The sequence below is a fragment of the Echiichthys vipera genome (assembly GCF_963691815.1).
Source record: "Echiichthys vipera genome assembly, chromosome: 19".
In the NCBI taxonomy this organism is placed as follows: domain Eukaryota; kingdom Metazoa; phylum Chordata; class Actinopteri; order Perciformes; family Trachinidae; genus Echiichthys; species Echiichthys vipera.
The window spans coordinates 20,746,315-20,766,907 of NC_139844.1; the positions used below are offsets into that span (position 1 = coordinate 20,746,315).

Genomic DNA, 20,593 nt, shown 5'->3' on the forward strand with positions numbered 1-20,593 from the left:
TTAGTGTAGGAGGGAACATATCAGATTAGCCTATTTTAATATTCCGCCGTCTATCAATCAAATATTTGTTTTTAAATGTATTTGAACGTTCAATTTATACAGAAGGTGTCAAACGCTCATATATAACGCAACACATGCGAGCTTTTTCACATTCAACAAAACAAGGAATAGAAAAAATAAATACAGCAAGGATCTCATATACAATGAGAAATAAACAAACATTGTTTTTGTAAATGCTAGAGTGTATATCAAATATTTTTTCATAATTGTCTAAAAATGTTGTATTTTTGTTGTTTTATAAAGGGATTTATAAAGTGATTTGAATTGAATTGAAAAATGAGAAAAGGTTGATTTAGAGGCTGAACATTTATTTACCAAATAAAATGAAAAAATGACTTATACTGAAGACACTTGTTCTTATTTTCATCATCAACAACAACAACAACAACAACAACAAAATCACTATAATTCTGAAGAGTGGCTGAAACGGTCACTAAGAAAACAACCAATGAGTGCCTGCAACGTCAGTCACGATTGTTACCGCTCAGCCAATTAATGGCATTTGGAGGCGGGCGCATGGCAGGGGCTCTAATGCACAGCAGTTAGTTAGCTCGTGAGGTGTTAAAACTAACAGTTTAACACGGAAATAAAAACGGTTGACATTCAACGGAAAGCGTGTTTACTATAAAATTAAACCCGTCTTTACGTTAACTCATGTTTTATTTTCAGCATTAATTTAAAAGTATCGAGAAAGCGGTGTGGCTAGCTAGCGTTAGCTCACAAATGCTAATGACTGTTGCTAACTTAGCTAACAAGTAAACATGCTGCATCGACGAGCCGGGAGTCAATAAAAGACAACGTGGCGTGAGGAGGATCATTGAAGTGAACAGCAGGGATGAAGAAGTGGAACCGGCGAGAAGGGCAGCGGCCGCACCGGCGACAAGGTGCCGGTCAACGCCACGGTTGGTACAGAGGCAACCGGCAAAGGTCAACACAGGACGAACAGTGGTGTGTTAAAGGAAACAATGACGCATAGTTTTGTTTGAAAGATGTGATATCATGTCTTAGTCAATACTGCAAAAAAAAAGGCTGTGTTTGTTAATAAAGTCAAAGTGATGGTGCGTTCACAGGTCTGGAAATAATGATGCAGGGCCATCTTTTAGAGAACCTCAGAGGAGCTATGAAAACCAGTCCGCCTCTTCCTCCTCCTCCTCTTCTTCCTCATCATCTTCAAAGACCAGCAGTGCTGCACCAGGTCAGCGCCACACACCAGCCCTACACACCAGCCCTCTCCAGAATTTAATAAACATTTGTTCTGTAGTGATCAGTTGTGAACCATAACACAAGCACTGTTCTTGTTAACGGCAGTAATTCATTATTATAACAGTTTTTGCCCACAAAAACACTTGTTACACCCGCTATAAGGACACTAGCAAATGCACACACTTGAAGGGGTAAAGTTTAGAGAGTTTATTTCAAATTAAAGGTAAAGTGTACAATTTACCCCCAACCTAAACTTCCCCAAGTCAACATCCTCGCTATTTCTGCAGCGCTGGGGCTACTAAGAGTTACATCTGTGCTCAAAACAGACTTCTCAAGGCAAACTACTAATAATCATTTCACACCTTAAGCCTGTGCTGACTGGCTGGGGGAAATGAGCTGACCTAAACACAACAAAAACAAATAAATAAACAAAAACAAAGAAACGAAAACTTGTGCGCCCCAAGGGTACCAACTCCCTTGTCAGGGCGGACTAGACATTAAAAAGAAACCCAAAGTTACCCAAAACAAAACCAAAATAGTTCCACTGCAACACAGCACTTAAATTGTTGCTCCTGTTGTAAATGACATCCAGTAATCGGGTGTAACGTGAACTAGACATTAAAAAGTAATCCAAAGTCACCCAAACGAAACCAGAATAGTTCCACTGCAACACAACACTTAAATTGTTATTCCTGTTGTAAATGACATACGGTAATCAGGGGTGTAACGTGAATAGCAAGAACTTGTTAATGCTTCATTTTACCTTGTGTTCTGTTGCCAGAGCTGCCTGGTTTCTACTTTGATCCGGAGAAAAATCGTTACTTCCGCCTTTTGCCCGGACACAACAATTGTAACCCGTTGACCAGAGAGCAGTTGCAGGAGAAAGAAAGAGAGAAACAGAGAAACAAGATGCTTGCTGAGGATGAGAAGCCCAGAAAAGTGAGTCTTTTGGTGGGGGGGGGGGGTTTAGCACCAGTTATACGCTTTCTCACCACATACTTGGGTTTCATGCTTGTTTATGTATTATCGTCTTTATAGAAAGCTCCAAGAACAGGACTGAACACCTCGCTGCTGCTGCAGAAAAGACACCTTGGCATGTTACCTGGGAACTCCTATTGCAGGTACAGTATCACTCTGCTGTGTGCACATGCATGCACGGACGAAGAGTCCCTATATCCTATCCGCATTGCGACACCCACAGCTGTAATACATTACAAAACCCCCTAGCAAAACAGAGTTTAACTATAACGATAATCATTTCTGTATGTGAGTGATTTTTCTTTGAACCATTGCCGGGCCACTTATAATGATGCTAATCATTTTTGACTTGGGTTTGAAAATAGTCAGAAAAAGAAGCATGTTAAAACAAGCCAAATGTTTCTATAAATACCTTATATATACATATGCAGAGACACAGATTGTCAAGATAGTGGTTCTGGTTAAGTGATTGTCTGCAGTCTGTTCTAGTCTGTGTTAACGTGGTTACTGTGCGTCTCCAGGCTGGTCCATGAGGTGAAGGTCAGTGGAATGAGACGTCACAAAGTCGAGATCCAGAGCACGGACAACAGCAACCCCAATACTGACAACTTCAGACTCATAGTGGTGAGAACACACACAAAACATGCTGGGTGCTAATGTAATAATGCAGTCGTAATAGTTGCACTGTATAAACACATTTTTTTACTTGATTTAGAGTTGGAAAAATCATTAAAAGAAAATTTCCTAGTGTAGCTGGTCTGCAATCCTCCCCTCTTCTCCCTCATCTTTCTCAGGGCGACTCGGCATGTGAGCGAGTGTTCACAGTCAATGATGTGTCACACGGGGGCTGCAAGTACGGCATCATGAACTTCAGCAGCAGCAGCCGGGGCTCTCTGTCTGTGGAAATGTGCGACAACCTCTACTTCACAAACCGCAAGGTGGGAGTGTTTCACAACAACGCTGATCATGTAGACATTTAATATACTTCACCGTACCCATTTTCCACTTTACATTTTAAGGAAACATTGTTTTGTCAAATCCTATAAACTTAAATGGTTTGGGTTTTAGGTGAACTCCATCTGCTGGGCCTCGGTCAATTACCCAGACTCCCACGTCTTGTATCCTTCTTCAGCTTTAGTTGTGCTCATATTAGTCAGCCTACATGCCTTTAAACTCAAGTGCTGCTTGGACACTGCATGTATTTCCCTTGACTGAGCGGATTGTCAGACTGTGTCTGGTAGGAGCGGCAGACACCCCTGGCTGCGTCAGTTTACTTCCTGCTTCTCTCTTCAGCAACTCCAACCCAGGTTGTACTGAATAGAATCTTTGTCTCGCTATTTAAGACATTCACATTGGCTATTTTGTTATTCTTAAAAGTAAATTACAGTTTCCTTGTAAGATTTTGTTATAAGTCTTAATCATGACCCTTTTTAGTTCATTAACCTCCATTGATATTCAAAGTTAAATGTTGGCATTGTTAGTTCTCCCCATTTTAACCGTTCTCCTCTGTCGTCCGTTCCTCTCTCTCTCCTCAGACCAGCCCGGGATGCTGTGTAGCTTCAAAATATCCTCAGCCTGGTCTTGTGCTTGGTGCTTCAACCCCCAATTTGACAAGACCTTCAGCACTGGTCTGTCCGGCCATCATCGATTGTCTTGCAAATCATGATTAGATATAATATTCATAATTAGACTGGATCAGATTAGTCTGTATAGTTGTTTGCTTGGCTATAGTTTTCGGATGTTAATCAGTCTTAAATTATTTGTATGGGCAGAGAGAAAGCTACAGCAACACATGTTGGAATTAAATCATAGAATTCTCAGTTGTTTTTCCAAAATCTGTTTGCCCAGAAAAGCAAACATTTAGACATCCATCTTGGGGTTCAAATTACCTTTGGATCTAGAGTTAACAAGTAGCTGTTAATTGTTTTAGATAATTAAAATAATGACACAGTATTTGTTTACAAAAAAGTAAAAAAGATCTGGTTCCTGACTAAAATAATGATGTCTTCCCGCATGTGTTGGCAGGCCTGTCTCGTAGGGTGATCGTGAAAGATGCAGAGACGGGCCGGACGCAGACGTACAGCACCGGCAGCGATGTCTTGGCTCAGCAGTTTGCCCTGAGGGTGAGTCATCTGTTACATTTAAGTGATTAAAGCCGATTGAGTTCACTTGTTAACATGACGGAATATGGATTTGACGATGTAAGGAAGAAAAGAAAGGCCAAGAAAGTCAAATACATTATTTTATTTCCTCAGGTGCCTGTGCTGTTTAGTGGTTGCCGATCAGGAGAGATCTTCAGCATCGACCTGCGACAGCGTGGCCGTAGGGATCATAGCTGGAAGGCCAGCCGCTTCCACCAGGAGTCAGCCATCACCTCCGTACGCGTCCTGCAGGATGAGAACTACCTGCTTGCAGCTGACATGTTGGGCCAGGTCAGGTTATTTGCATATTTTAAAGAGTGGGTAAAAGTGGATGCTGGGTTGTGTTATAAACATTGAGTTCTAAATTACTAGTATAACACCATTTACACCTGGCATTAAAATGTGTCTCCTATCCAGATTGTATCTAGATGTGATTTAACCTGATTCCATTTCCACCTAGTATTGCGTCTCCAGTGTCCACATTGAGATCCAACCGCTCCGTCCAGCTCAAACAACCGAACATCACACCCTTCTTTACTGCCTCCAGCTGCGCAATGCAGCTGTCTGGCTGCTGCTGAACCAAGGAGCTGCGTGCCAGCCAAAGCTTACTGCAGGGATGAATAGACATGTTGCCAAGGTCCGCCATTTGAAACCAGCACTAGCCGCTCTCTCCCACAGCTCCAACCCCGTGCCAAGCTGCACTGTGCTTCTCAAATTTTTATTCTTCTAACGGGACTCTTCACTTTACGTCGAGGCTGAAAGTTGTGTGCTCCCCAGCGTCCAGGCCTGTTAGAGGCCGGTGATGGTAGTTGTTGAATGTGGATTGAAAATGCAATGCCGTTCACACTTGTGTTCAATGTGGTCACAATGCGTCCCTGACCACCGGTTTGGTTTGGCCGGCCGATCTAACCCAGCCGTCCTCGATGAGTTTTGACTGTATCTGTGCTTTCTTGTGTTCAAGGACTATCTGATGACAGTTCCATCACCCAAAATGCATTTTAATGCCATGTGTAAATGGAGTTTATATTTTGGTCGACTCGAGAAGAGGCTAATTACCCAAGTCTAAAAAGGAATACAAAATATCAACCCGCATGGATCTTATTATTGCTGACCTCGTGTGTTTTCTTCATTTATCTGTAGATTAAGCTGTGGGATGTGCGAGTGACAAAGCCTGTACAGGAGTACAAAGGGCACTATAATGAACACGCCTACCTTCCCATCCACGTCAATGAACCTGAGGGGCTTTTGTTGGCAGGTAGGAGAGGACACAACACCCTTTATCAACATACTATGAAACAGTTTAATTCTCTAAACCATTAAACTGTCTTTGTATCAAAGGGATACCAGGTTTAGTTACTGTGCTCTATGACCAGATAAGATAGTTTGAGAGAACTGACACCTGCCAAACATGTCTCATGTCGCTCACAAGATGCTTTCCAATCCTGATTTGAAAAATAAAACGACCCATTTTGCAACCCCTCCTCCTCTGCTCCTTCCCCAGTCGGTCAGGATTGCTACACACGGTTATGGAGCCTAAAAGACGGTCACCTACTGAGGACTATCCCATCACCCCACCCGGCCGCAAACGACCTGATCCCGAGCGTGGTCTTCTCCTCCAAGTTGGGCGGCTGCAGGGGGCTCCCCGGCCTGCTCATGGCAGTCAAACACGACCTTTACTACTTCCCATACAACACAGACTACCAGGAAGGAGAAGAGCAGCCGACTGGGCTTTAGGAAAAGACTGAAAATGCTTCATCTCATAAATCCACCGTCTTTCTTTTTGTTTGCCAAATGTATAAATGGAGTTATATCTATTTTATAATTTGAAGGGTTCAGCTTAGTATGCGGTTAATGAATTTGATTGGGGAGATGACCTCAGATAGTTACATTGAAGCCTCAGGGGAATGTTATTTTTCGACCCACTTGTTTGTGCCAAAAGGAAATAGAAGCGCTAACGTGAGTGCACTCAATTACTAATTTCTGTAACCTTTACAAAAAAAAGTGCTCTTATGATGTGATTGACCTTGGATTTTGAATGCAATTTAGGATGTCTCTGATGTGAGTTTAAAAATGACACTGGTTTGTACTGTAAATCAACACATTTTCTAATCGCTGTTGAATGACAATTTTATTCTAAAAAACAAATCAGTAAACAGTGATTTATTGCATTGTGTTTGCTCCTGAATGACACACACAGGCTGAGTTTTTGCAGTTTAATACATACTGTACGAGCATACATGAACAAAAGGGATTGACTTGTTCTGATATTCATAGCCACTGAACATCTCTGACATACCAACAGTGAGGATATAGTTCACTGATTCACCTTATTTGTTGAAACTGCCCAATCAAACCAACTCTCTTAGTCACTTACAAACAAATCCCTGGTTAACCATCACTACAGTTCAGTCAGATCTCATAATTCCTCGCTGATCACTCGAAAGCCTTACCGCATCATCATCATCATGCGTATTTGTTAGATAAGTCTCAAGTGTTGCTCACTTGGTGCTCCTAGCTAACTAGCTACACAGCCTGAGTTGAAAGAGTAGAAGATAACTCTTGAAATTAATTCCTGTTTTGAGGGGCCAGCCCTTAAAGGTGGTTTCAAGTCTTTTCTGTGCTATACTGCTACTGGGAGCCGGCCACTCCATAAAAGTAGTTCCTGTTGCCTTTCACCCCATTATAGTCAGATTTGTCTTGTTAGCAGATAGTAGTCTTACCTTTTTAAAAACAAAAAAACAACCAAGGCCATTTAAAAAATGTATATATATACTTTTTCCCCCAATATATGTATATTCTATGTCAAATTGAACAATGTGGACAGCATTATTAGGGCTGTTCTATTATCCTCTGCCCATTCAAATGCAAAAACAAGCAGGGTATTGAGGGATTATGATTCTATAAATCGGAATGCATCGCGGTGCTACGGTACGTCATTGGCTTCTGAATGTTCGAATCCTCCTGAAGCCAAAGAGTGGCAGGAAAGCATAAGCTGAGGAAAACTACTGTACATCCATTCACAGGAGTATTATTCATTGTGGTGGACTACTTTTCAGCTTTTTCCACCATTTCCATACAGGGCTCCTGCAAACACAATCTTAGAATAAGTTAGAGTTCTTCCCTGGAATCAGTTTAAGATGCTCAGTCCGTACTTTTATTATCAAACAGTTCACACACGTAGCCCCAGACTACAAAAGGTGCTAACAGTACTAGTGTGTCACACAGAGGGATTGTCAAAAAGCGGTTTGTGTGCCTTAATACAAATTTTAAAAGGATCAAAGTGGGTGCATGGGTATTTTTACCTGAACTCGATTGTAAGCAAGCAAGTTTTTATCTCTCCTACCTTCTTGATATCAAAGTCTCACTGACTGGTAATCTTCACAGTGTAAAATATAGGCATATTAAAGTGAAAGAGCATCAAGGGACTGATGTGAGGACGGCATTAATAAAACAGAGTCCAACCTGCCACGGACAGTCAGGAAATGCCACTAAAGAGACAAAGGGGAACTGAAGCCTTTTAGCCAAATGTCATAATGTCGTCAATTCCAGTTTCCACAGATGCTCACGTCCTTTATCACCACCCCCCTCTCTCTCTCTTAACTCCTACTCCTGCTCCTCGTCCTGCTAGAGCTCCCCGGGTTTCTGGCTGCAGCTGTTGCAGACCCTCACTGGGTGGTCCCAGCCGCGAGAGGGCACGGCACGTCGCTCCTGAGAGCAGTCGTCGCACACTCCCAGTCCACAGGCGCGGCAGTGGTGGATGGAGAGACGCGCGGAGAACTCCCTCTGGCACTCGCTGCAGGAGTGGATGTCCTGATCTGGGACCCAGTAGGCCGGACGAGCCGCGTCCTTCACCAGGCCTGGACGAGGAGAGGAGAAGAGAAGCAGCAGCAGTGGTTAATATGACCGTTACAACAACTGGAGAGAGTGATAGTTTCAGTTAGGAGTGATATTCATCTGCACTGGTTAGATAACATAGACAGATGTAATGTTCACCAAGAGGTATGTCGATGGCGCCGACTACAGCTCCTAAAGTGCTCTGAACCGCCTCCCCAACCTTTCTGGCTATCAGAGTGCCTCCCTCCTCCTCCAAGGCAGCATCCAGTAACTCTGTAACAGGGAAACATGAACACATGAAATTAGGCACAAATTACCACTTCCAGAAACCCATGAAAACTGATACATTAAACATTAAAAGGTCCTATAATGTGCTTATTTCCAGGTTCATATATGTATTTCTGGTTTCTACAAGAACACGTTTGTTCGGTTTTAGCGACGCTTTCTAGCTATATTTAGATTAGTAGTAACATCACAATGAGCTGTTTGAAAGGCACAGTTTCTGAATACGGGATTGAGCATTTTTATATTTTCACAGCACTTATAGAGCACCAAGACCTGCTTTATAATATAAATAAATTGACACAGAAATATCGTTTCTTACAACGTACTTATAGAGCACCAAGACCTGCTTTATAAACTAAAGAAATTGACACAGAAATATCGATTTTTATAACTTGGGACCTTAAATTCTGGCGGAAAATCATCCTTTGGTATTTTTCGGCACGTACATGCGTCACATAAGCCATCAAGATAGTTTTTTTCGGGTACAAACTATTAACAGAGAAATCTGAGAGAGTCATTGACGTGGCTAAGACTGATTAGCTCGGGGCAGTACAGCAGCAGCACTAATACTGCTCAAAACAACAGCAAACCTCTGCAGTAGCATGAGAAGAGTCCCTACACAGAAAACAAAGCACCAATGGGCTCCTTCCTTTTGGACTGCATTCGGTAATCGACTTGAATGGACTTTCAAAACACTATTTTAATAAACTCTGGGTTCAGTAACTACACTGTTGATGCTTCATTCTACGTGTCGGGATACTTATCATGCTACTGTAGAGGTTTGGTGTGATTTTGAGCAGTATTAGTGGCTGTTTTAATACCTTTACACAAGAAAATGCTCGATGCCTAATTGGATGTATGTAAGTGCTGATGAAGACCATGGGATGATTTTGCGCCGGAATTACACTCTAAGAGGGATTTACCAGTTGAGATTTCTCTGTTGTGGAAACATGCGTCGCAGACTCGGACGGGTGCGAGGCCCCAGCCCCGCTCCGGGACCGGCCGGGATTTTGAGGAGCAGGAGTCACAGAAGCCCTCTCCACAGGCGCGACAGTGGTGCTTGGTGTCGTTGGGCTGGAACTCTTCTCCACATTTATGGCATTTCTGCAACACACACAGTTAGGATGACACACCAGTTGTCATTATTAGATAGGAGTCCAAAAAGTAGAATATTTTGGAGATATGATTTTCACTACATATCCATATAGCAACACCATGTACACTGTAAACAGCCTAGGCATCTACTCTATGTGCAAGCATCGTCGGTTGCTTTTTAACGGAAGTATGATCCCTCTCTCTCTCTCTCTTTCACCCACCTGTCGTTATTTCTCCCTCACCGCTGCTGCATCCAATTAACAAATGTTTCTCCTCATAATAAACCTTAATTTTAAGATGTTGCATTATTGTAAAGCCGATAATGCAGAAAGTACCGTTTAACGGTTACAAAAGCCAAATAACTGCTGTAAAAAGGGCAGTGACTGAGGTTGGAACGCTTGAGAAGAAAAGTTCAACTCAAGTACAAAGTTGCACATGGTCATGGTTCAGTTTCTTCAATTGACTATTTAACTCTTAAGTGTTTGTATTTTCTTTCTTTCTTCTGTAGTGTCTGTTTTAGCTGCGTACCATCATAAGGGAGTTGGGTTTCCAGTAGGTGGGAGCGATCTGGTCGGTGAGCCAGGAGGTGACCGCTTTGGCGGGCTTGACGCTGAGTTCAGACACCGACTGAGAAATGTATTTGACTCCGTCCAGCAACCTCTGGGCGGCGTTGTTGTTGTCTTTCAAAAAACCGTCAGACTGAAGAGGAGGCAAGAGAACAGAGGAAACAAGTGAATACACTAGCTTACAGACTTTCTGTCGTTCATACGCATCACACTGTAACTATATATTATCAGAGATACATTAGCTGTGTACAGTACACAATTGCAGTACAGTATTCTAGTGTTAGACTGACAACTGACCGCCATGCTGAAAGAAATATGATAATTTAGGAAGTAACATAGTCACACCGGCGGACATTTAGGTTTCTATACTCAGCACTTTTAACTAAGTATGCTTTGTTAACATGAAAAAGGTCATAAACCACATTTGGCATTAGTTTCCTGGGCATCAACATTCAACCAGCTGGCAAGAATATAGTGCAAATTCAGCTCGCAATGGACATGAAAACATTTGAAAACTTTTGTTTAATCGGTTAAGGCAGACTGTCATTTGGGCTGTTCCACTGCGGCCTTACCCCGGGCCAGATGTGCTGGATCTCCGTCCTGACCACTGTTTCCACTGGGTCCTGGTTTCCATACCAGTACTGCCTGCTTCTGTAGATCACTGCACAGTTGGGGCACTCGATTACATACCTGATAAGACAAAACTGATCTCAGCTCCAGTATGAAGGGGACAGATTGTGTTGCCTTTTGGTCTGTATTGCAGAGCTGTAATACATTTGTCATTGCACTTTCTGTTGTTATAACTGTGGACGGGCAAATGGAGCTTCCATTTTAACGAGTGGGTTGATCACACTGTCTGCAAGGAAGCCATTTCCCTTCATCTTCCAAATGGTTCTGTGGTAGCAGGACTCACCCAGACCAGGCATAGATGGCCAAGCCAAACCACGGTGAGTCAGACGAGGCCGTCGTTTTGGGAACAACTATTACCTCCTTCCCTCCCTCGTAGCAGGCCTGAGAAGTTCAAGCACAGACACTCAGAGCCTCGTCAAGCAGGCGTGTTTCAACATATGCATGTGTGGCATTTCGGACCTGTACTCGCCTTGCAAGTGTAGATGCGGTTGTCATACTGTGCAGAGTAGCGGCAGCGATGTTTGGCTTCATGCTCGAGTCCTTCCTTTAGGTGATTCATGCTTCTCTTACAGCCGGAACTGAAAGTCAGAGAGTTCCGTATCATTCTCATTCTCAGGTTCATACTTACTTACGTACTTTGGGTTATTACTAGAACATGTTTAGATGCTTTAATGTCCAAGAAACACGTTACTTTTCTCATACTGTCTGTTTAAATATACCTGTATTCACCCTCTGTCTTTTTACGCACCCCTCCTGAAAAACCTTAGTCTTCTCTGATTGGTCAGCTTTTCCAGGTCTCCTGTATCTGCACTCATTGCAGCCAGGAAATGACTGTAACAGCACTGTAGTAGCTCTTTCTACATATATTATGGTTGTGACATCACTATTTGTATAGTACCTCAATCTGCTTTATAATTAAAAAAAGACATTTAAATCTCACTTTTTAGAGTATTTAAGGCAGGGGTGGGCAATTCCGGTTCTAGGAGGCCATTCGCCTGCATGTTTTAGGTTTCTCTCTGCTCTAACACACCTGGTTCTAATGATTTGCTCGTTATCAAGCAGCTGATGCTTGTCACAGTTTGATTATTGTTAGACTCAGGTGTGTTAGGGTAGGGAGAAACCTGAAACATGCAGGACAGTGGCCCTCCAGGACCATATTGTCCAACCCTGATTTAAGGGATATTGTTAATGTGTTTTTTTTTCCTTTTTAAACTGTTTACTGTTTAAAACCTTAACGTCACAATTTGCTGCACTGGTCCCGATTGTAGCTTTAAGTATTGTAATCATAGTTTCAAAACAATTCTGTTGCATTACTTGTTCATTTCATAATTTATAGGTCCAGAGGAAAACTACAAATGCAAATACAAAATGTTTGCACAATCACTCTCAATAAATAGACTTGGCAGACATTCCAACAAAAACTCAACTTCACTGTAACTAATTGAGTGAAACTAAGTAAGCCTGTGTGCGAACCATGGGGGAAATAAACGTGCAGTGCCTAGTAGAGTATTGTGAGCATCTCCTTTATTACACCTCAGAGTGCAGCAGTGATAGCTGACATTTTTTAGTTATATGATGCCTTGTTTCTGTCACATTTGTTCTGTAGTGTTACTTATTCGAATTTGTACTTTTTGATACAGAATTTCAAAGATTGCAGCGTGCGGAGAGTACACGTACCCACAGCTGAGGCAGAGGCTAGAGCAGGTAAAGTACTCATCTGGAAAGAATGAGTTACTGGCCATGTGCTCATCTGAAATCTCCCCACTGAAGCGCTCGCTCAGGGCCTGACGCAAGAGACAGGAAGAATCAGTAATGTTCACTTTACTCAAACAATGACAACACATTGGTCACGTATACGAGTATCTCTCACATTACAAAATATCCAGAGGTGTGAGTGTGTAATACAGTGCATCATCACTACCTGCAGAGCCTTGTAGATGACGCTGGCAGAGCGTGGCGAGCGGGTGGTGTTGTTATCCAGCTGTTGCTCCAGGCTGCGCAACAGACCACTGAAGTCTGTGGGAGGGTTGTAGGTCCGAGTTCCACGGTACTGGATGGAGCTGAACGCTTCTGGAAACAGACCCAGCTTCCTGAAACGCTCCTGGAGAAGACGCTCGGCGGATTCAGACGGTTTGTCTGGAGATCGAGAAAAAGGAGAGTGAGAGACAGTCAGAGAGGGAAGGAAAAAGAGGACATCTCACATTGGGGAAAGGAAGGAATCATGTACCTGATCCTAGTAGCTTGGTGTGGACGGTCTCATGGAAGATGATTACAGCAGGGCCCAGAGTGGACAACGGGACGTCGAGGCCACAGCGGGTGGTGGTCGCTTTCAGCTCCCTGGTGAAATGTTTCAGGTAGGCATCCGACGCATCACCGAGGAACTTGAAGAGATCGTCATGGAGACGGTCGGCATGGGTTCGATAGATAACCACATCACAGATAGCCAGGACTTTGAGGAGCAGCCGGGTCCGCTGGCCCTGATTAGCTCCTGATGAGTCAAAACATGGTAGTGTTAAAAACGTGTTGACTCCCACTACATACCATTTCATTATATTAGGCTATTGTTTGTTTCATACCAGCCCCGAGCAGTCCTTCTGTGTCAATGACTACCACGCGATGCACAGGGTCCATAGCTGCCCACACGCCCACAGTGCAGGACTCTTGGGTGGGTGAGGTCTTGAAAACTTCTCTTCCAAGGAAAAAGGTATGGTTCAGGGTGTGGGACTTGCCCTCCCCAGTGTTTCCAAAGATGGAGACCACTTTGAGGAGCTCATCTGGCCTGCACCGCAGTCTGCTCACAAAGTCGTCCTCATCCTTCACCTGAGAGTTCACACACGATCAGCCCCGTCGTCACGGCATCATAATAATCAAGTCAAATAAAAGCATCAAAACACGCTCTTGAGTATTTACCTTCATCTCCTCCTTCTCGTCCACCAAAAGGAAGCTGCACACCCTCTCCAGCTCCGCTTTCAGGATCTCCATCTCTGACTCCCCGGCAGCCGCGCTGTTATCCTGGGGAGGGGGGTAAGGTGTGAGAGGGTGCTTCCTCTTGTTGACTCCACTGTGGGTGCGCTTCTGGCAGTCCAGACACAGGTTGATCTTACAACCCTGGCAGCGCACCACTGCTCTGAGTCGTCCACCGTTGACAGGGCAGCTGCTGTCGCCTTTGCAGGAGTCGCAGAAAGGAACGTGGCCCGGTGCAATCCGAACCCGGTCGTGATTCCTCATCCGCTCCTGGCGATGCAGCTCCAGTTCACAGCGGGCACACTGCAGGCTGCCGCATTCATCGCATTCAAACGCAGCCTCATCTGACCCCCCGCAGGCGTAGCTCTCCTGACAGCCCAGGACTGTGTTCATCCCTTTATCTACAGCTGGACCTTGACCACTCATCTCAAACCTGACAGTCACTGAGAGTAACTAGGGGTTGCCAGAGCAATTGCAGTAGAAGGCACAAAGTTGTGGCCCTGGTTAAGCAAATATCTATGACCAGGTGTGATGTAACCTTGTTTGTTCTAATTCCCAGGCAAAACAACTCCCTCATGTGCAATGTTGTCAGAAAGTACTATGAAATCCGCTTATTACAGCTTACTAATGAGGATATTCAGTCGGTAGTAAAGCACACACCTGCTTAGACGAATACTCACTTGTGTTTTGGCACAACAACAGCCTGCTAACTAACATCAGCTGCCCTGCATCTCTCGTCTTGTTTTGGAAATGTTGCAGCACATTTGTCGAAGATGCCACGTTGCTATTTTTAAAAGTAACCCGGTACACTCGTCATGATGTCTAAAAGACACTTTCTGACATTCGAGGTATAAATAGTTTTATCTTAGGGACACAAAGAGGAAAAACACACTTGTGAAGAAACAAACAACCTTCGTTTCAATCGACTGACCTAGCAGTGGCTACCAGTCCGACGGCCGAAGACTACCTAAAGTGCTGCCTCCACACAGTCTAAACCCGGACACGTATACTGTCTCACAACACACAGCCGACTGCCACATATGTAGCTGCTGCGGCTGTTGTTGTTGAGAAAGTTAGCCGGCTGAGCTGTTGTGTGTCAGAGCCCTGTAGGTGTTGTTGCTTTTGCATCAGCTGATCGGCTTGTTTTTATCCCAGGGTTCAAAAGTCAGGCGGACGCAATGCATTTTGGGAAATGGAGGATTTAGGAGTTGTAAAAAAAAAAAAACCTATTTGATTAAAACCCTGTTTTTTAATTATATTTACAGACTATTTTATCTTACGTATAATAACAAAAACTCCTGATTTTTATTATTTTTTTAATAGTTCGACATTAACTACCTGGCTACTTATTTTTTTATTATTATTATTATTATTATATTTTTTTATTAACGTTTTTTTAAATGTGTTTGCACTTGTCAAATATATTAAAACTGTCTGTTTGCACATACTTAAATAAATGGAGCGGATATATTGACAAGTCACTAACCGTTACCCACAATGCTTTGCACCTTCCAGCTGCTGGAGTGTCCACTTGCATTAGTTACCGGCGTACACCGGAGCTTACACGGTCAGACGGGGACAGCAACAGATATTAATACACACTCTGTTACTATGAATTGCTGCGTCTTATAACTACTCTTTACAACTTGTGTATTAAGTATTAAAATTGCCACCCGGTTGTTGTGAAACACGACAGTGCCCGCCCTGCCGGACAACCCCGGTGTCCGTAACGAGTGCACCTAATGTGAGAATTGATTTTGGCATCAACTCGGTTGAACTTGTCCTGGGATTATTCCGTATTTATGCCGTGGCGTTGTTTCTTATTTTATATTGAACTGGAGAGACTCAGCATCCCGTGTACACATTTATAATATCCCGTCAAAGAAAGCACCACTTTATATCTTCATATGCGGCTGACCTTGTCTGCTGACAGCGGTTCACAGATAGCCAAAGATAGCTCAATGCTAACCTGTCTGTTAGCCGGATAAGCTAACGGTTTCTTCTGTTTGTTTTGCGTTCGCGATGGAGGACGAGGCGTTCACGGACATTACTGGCAAAGCCATATCTTTGGACTGTCAGAGTCACTCGAGCCTCTGCAGGGAGTTCACTGTCAGCGTCCCCAAAGTGTCCATCGGTAAGGTGATGGTGTACACCTGCTGTGTGTGGCTGCTGGCGTACGCTGTCTTCTTCTTCACAGAGGTGAGAAACATGAGTGCACTGAATCACTGCCCATACCTCTTAATATAGACTAGACCTAAAGCCTTGTCTCAATCTCTATGACTGTTTTATATCATATTATCATCACGGATCACCCAGGGTGTGAATCACAACTTTCATAGAATATAATGAACTGTATTGATCCCCATTCACATGTTATTGCAGCTCAAGTTACTTGAAAAGTATAGTTATAGGTTCTCAAACTGTGGTGCTTGGACCACTGGTGGTACTCAAGCTCTCTCTGGTGGTACTTGAAATAATCTCTCTATCTCTCTCTCTCTCTCTCTCTCTCTCTCTCTCTCTCTCTCTCTCTCTATATATATATATATATATATATATATATATATATATATATATATATATATATATATATAAATTAAGCCAGAGTAAAAAAATATCTCTATGTAAAGTTTGAGAAGAAAAAATAAAAGTAGACACATTAAAGAATAGAGAACAACAACAATGATAATGTAAAATAGATTACATATATACACTACACACACAGATTACATGCTGTATAAACACTATACACACAACCAGTCATATATACAATTATTTTCAATACACTCATGACATGTAGCCTACTGGCAGTGGCAGAGATATCACTGTTCCTGTGTGTTATTATACAGTCTGATTGCCATCGGGTCGGTATGAAGAACCTGCAGTAGAACTCCTTATCACACAGTGCACACACTAACACAATATACTGATTCTTTGGACAATAATACACCAACAGTCATATTGTCACATTATTTATGTGCATTCAGTCAGATCACATTCTTTGTTTCCTGTTTATATTTTCCAGTTGTGATGGTAATAATAACTGGCCTATGGTTATTTTTAATTGTGTTACAGCCCAAAAATACCTCTAGCTGACTAAATACTGGCGATGCTTCCTTTGATCTGTAAATGTAAATGATCAGAGTATTCATTTTGCTTTTGGGTGGTATATAATGATTCGTATTAACATGTTACACTGAAAAAGATCTGCGCGTGAACGTCTTCCCTCTCTTGCAGAATACAGCCGTTCTGTCCAGTGCTATATTCGTCACCCTGGTTGGCATGATGCTCCACATCCACTTTGTGAAGGTAGACCACGAGTCCCTGCTTGTCATCGGCTCCTTAGGCATACAGGTGTCCTCCAGCTATGCCTCAGGCCGTGAGACCACCACATTCATCGAGATGAGCAAGATCAAGGATATTGTCATCAATGAAGCTATTTACATGGTGAATAAGGGCATTTATATCCCCATCACTTCTGTGCAGATTTAACATTACTCGCATCATTATTCTATATTCATACAGTTCTGCCAGTTAATGCCTTTGTGAGAAAAGTGTTTTGACGTCTAATGCTTTTATTTCAGCATCAAATCATCTACTACCTCTGTGTGCTGTTGAAGGACCCGTTAGAACCTAATGCAGTGTCAAGTGTGGTGCCATTGTTTCAGGTGAGGTTGAACACAAGGTGTACTCATCATTTAAAGTCATCTCTATAAACAGATTCTGCATAGGCATGTAGAATCTGTAGGCAACTGGATAAGATTTTGTTAGCGGAAGCAGTCCAGTTTCTGCTTGTCATCAGAGTAGTATTGACCAATCAGGTGTGAGCATGCTTTGGTTGCATGCAGATAAACTGTTTGCGTGAAGGAACACATTAGCCACCATTCAATCACGGACCTCACGGGCTATTTTCTGATGACAATTTAGCTTATCATCCTTTTGTCATTTTCTATCTGTATTTATATGCAGAAAAAAATATTTATAGAGATGCCATCTCTTAACTCCAGCTCCATTCTCGCATCTCAAGTTGCTTATCATACATCACAGACATGCTGACCCCATACAAGCCTGTTCGCAGCCTTGGATCCGCGGGTGGGTCTCTCTTATTAACTGTCCCAGGCCGAGGCTCAAAACCAGAGGTGACCGTGCCTACTCCGTCAGAGCGCCTCTGCTTAGGAACGACCTGCCCGCAGAGATAAGGCTCGCTGAATCAGTATCCTCTTTTAAATCACTTCTTAAAACTCATTTTTATAGACTTGCTTTCTTGTGATGTCGTCCTTTTATTGTCTTTTATCGTCTCTTTATCTTTTTATTCTTTCTTTGAAAGCACCATAATCTCATAATAATTCTCCTTTGTCCTAATGATGCCCCTTATTTCTATACAATGATGTGTAAATATTGTCATGTTTTACCCTTCTGAATGTCACTATTATTATTATTTATATATATATATTTTTTTTTTTACACTATATATATATATTTTTTTTTAGTTTGATTTGTGCTGTCAAAGCACTTTGTAAACTGCTGTTTTTAAAGTGCTATACAAATATTATTATCATTATTAGTATTATTTTTATTATTATTATTATCGAACCTTAAACAATGGCCGCCGATCAGAAGGAAGAAGTCTTGGCCAGGATATCCCCTGGCTACACCGGAAAGCCAATAATATTAGCCGCTGCCCTCAGAGGATAGATTGCCATCAAGCAACTAGCTGATTCAAATGAGCTGGTTCTCAGATTGTCCATTAATTAACCTGCTTTGGTGTTTGTTTGTCGCTGACCTCGTGTATAAAGGCTCGTACACACAGTGTCATCCCCAGTAACCTGTTTCTAACGAACCTCCCTTTTGTCCTCTTTCAGAGTTCAAAGCCGAGGCTGAACTGCCTGGTGAAAGTTTACAAAAGCTGCCAGGAGATTCTCTCAAAGTGCTGATGACACAGAAGGCATACTTTAGAAATGTTTCTGATCATGCAGTGCGCTTTTAATATTTCTCTAAGTAATTTTCTTTTCAATTGATAAAAGCAGAGAGCATTTTTTTTCTTTTATTGTGGTACATCTTGATTTGATGCCCGGTGTATTTTTCCACATTTTTACTCCTTTTCTCTCTTGTATGAATGTGAATGTGATCTGTTGAATACAAAAGCAAGCGCTGCCATGTTTTAAACATAAATGTTAGTTTCATTATAACTTTATAACAGTAGCTACTTAATGATGTGAAAATGGCACCGGTGTAAGCCTGCCTCTTTAAACCTGTAGAGCCAAACCTTTTAACTGACATTGTATTACAAAGAAAACCTTACCTATTATTACTTATTTATGCATTTAGATAATAATTTACTTATTTTTCAAGCATTCTCACACTGTATTTTTGATTAAAAATAAATATATTTGATAAAACATAACAAAATCAATATTGCTGGTAAATTATTGTCCATCACCGGTGGATGTTGTGTGCTTGGGGTTCATGTTTGTGAGGAGCTTTACTTTCCTTCCCCAGAGGGGGGCAGCACCACACTTAACTCAAGCTCATATATCAACCTTGATGCAACTTTTTAAAACTTCATTAATGAATCAGTTTGGACAAAATCATTTAAGATGTCCCAAAAACACTTAGGCAAACTGTTTTTGAATGTACACTGTCTGTATGTACGCAGAAAGCTTTGGGAGAAAGACGTGTGGAAGAAAGAATAGTAACAAGTGTAATGTGACGTGATAGTACATTTATAAATAAACATCCACACCTTCTTCCTCAAATATGTTTTTACTTCCTCATAATTGCATATACCTTCATCTTTTCGAGGCAGTTGCTGACGTTTACCTCGGTTGTCACCTTACTTGGGACTGTTCATTTACCACACCTGTTTGCAGACATGTTAGTTAAGGTTACCTCACAGACAATAATATCACTGTATGCTGTGGAAACGTCAGAATAAGTAATACTTTGTTGCGGTGGAATGACCCTACTAACAGTTTGATAAGGCCACAGCTCCTTACATCTATAAGACAAGGCAAGTTTATTTGTATAGCACAATTCAACAACAAGTTCATTCAAAGTGCTTTACATGAAACATTAAAAACATTGAAAAGAAACGTATAAAATGACATTTAAACAGCGTAAAGTATGACATGACTGATGACAGATCAGGGAATTTCTGCAAAAGAATATCCAGTTGTTAATTAGAGGTAATAGCAGTTACAGTACAGTGCAAGCAGTTAGAAGAAGAAGAATTACTTTATTCATCCCGCAACGGGAAATTTGATTTTTTCACTCTATTATTATTCATGTTACACACACACGGGCCCAAATTACACACACATGCACACACAGGACCTATATATATGCAATTAATGGAGAGATGTCAGAGCGAGAGTTCATAAATGATTTTGTTTAATAGAAGGCAGCTACAAACAGAAAAGTCTTCAGTCTTGGTTTAAAAGAACTAAGAGTTGCAGCAGACCTGCAGTCTTCTTGAAGTTTGTTCCACATATGTGGCGCATAAAATCTGAACGCTGCCTCTCCGTATTTAGTCCTGACTCTGGGGACACAGAGCAGATGTCTGGATGCCTAAACCATACAGTGCTTTGTAAACCAACAGATGTCTTTTTGAAATCAATTCTTTGACGGACAGGAAGCCAGTTTTAAATATCTGAGGACTTGAGTGATATGATCTACTCGTTTGGTCTTACTGAGGACTCGAGCAGCAGCGTTCTGGATTAACTGCAGCTGTCTGATGGACTTTTCAGGGCGACCCACTGTATAAAGACACTGCTGCAGTAGTCGAGCCTGCTGAAGATAAATGCATGGACACAGAAGACACATAAGTCCTTTAATCCTTGA

At 42.2% G+C, this 20,593-nt stretch overlaps 3 protein-coding genes across 3 annotated transcripts; 2 read left to right on the forward strand and 1 right to left on the reverse strand.

Moving 5' to 3' along the window:
* The first annotated feature begins 585 nt into the window (after positions 1 to 585).
* On the forward strand, positions 586 to 6,467 carry wdr21 (WD repeat domain 21). The gene is made up of 13 exons (XM_083934142.1): positions 586 to 1,008; positions 1,131 to 1,255; positions 2,045 to 2,202; positions 2,302 to 2,384; positions 2,763 to 2,865; positions 3,036 to 3,179; positions 3,310 to 3,359; positions 3,469 to 3,548; positions 3,777 to 3,869; positions 4,267 to 4,364; positions 4,497 to 4,673; positions 5,523 to 5,637; positions 5,884 to 6,467. The coding sequence occupies exons 1-13, from the start codon at positions 896 to 898 to the stop codon at positions 6,114 to 6,116; spliced, it is 1,572 nt and encodes a 523-aa protein (XP_083790268.1). The 5' UTR covers positions 586 to 895; the 3' UTR covers positions 6,117 to 6,467.
* A 128-nt stretch (positions 6,468 to 6,595) lies between these two features.
* Positions 6,596 to 14,865, reverse strand: zfyve1 (zinc finger, FYVE domain containing 1). Its single transcript, XM_083934046.1, has 12 exons — positions 13,703 to 14,865; positions 13,369 to 13,612; positions 13,020 to 13,280; positions 12,714 to 12,928; positions 12,470 to 12,576; positions 11,262 to 11,370; positions 11,076 to 11,173; positions 10,735 to 10,852; positions 10,125 to 10,295; positions 9,425 to 9,605; positions 8,376 to 8,489; positions 6,596 to 8,239 (listed from the first exon to the last, which is right to left on the reverse strand). The coding sequence occupies exons 1-12, from the start codon at positions 14,180 to 14,182 to the stop codon at positions 8,007 to 8,009; spliced, it is 2,331 nt and encodes a 776-aa protein (XP_083790172.1). The 5' UTR covers positions 14,183 to 14,865; the 3' UTR covers positions 6,596 to 8,006.
* A 382-nt stretch (positions 14,866 to 15,247) lies between these two features.
* Positions 15,248 to 18,988, forward strand: pigh (phosphatidylinositol glycan anchor biosynthesis, class H). Its single transcript, XM_083934047.1, has 4 exons — positions 15,248 to 15,955; positions 16,991 to 17,200; positions 17,338 to 17,421; positions 18,616 to 18,988. Exons 1-4 carry the CDS (start codon positions 15,779 to 15,781, stop codon positions 18,685 to 18,687), a joined length of 543 nt encoding a protein of 180 aa, XP_083790173.1. The 5' UTR covers positions 15,248 to 15,778; the 3' UTR covers positions 18,688 to 18,988.
* Positions 18,989 to 20,593: the final 1,605 nt, after the last annotated feature.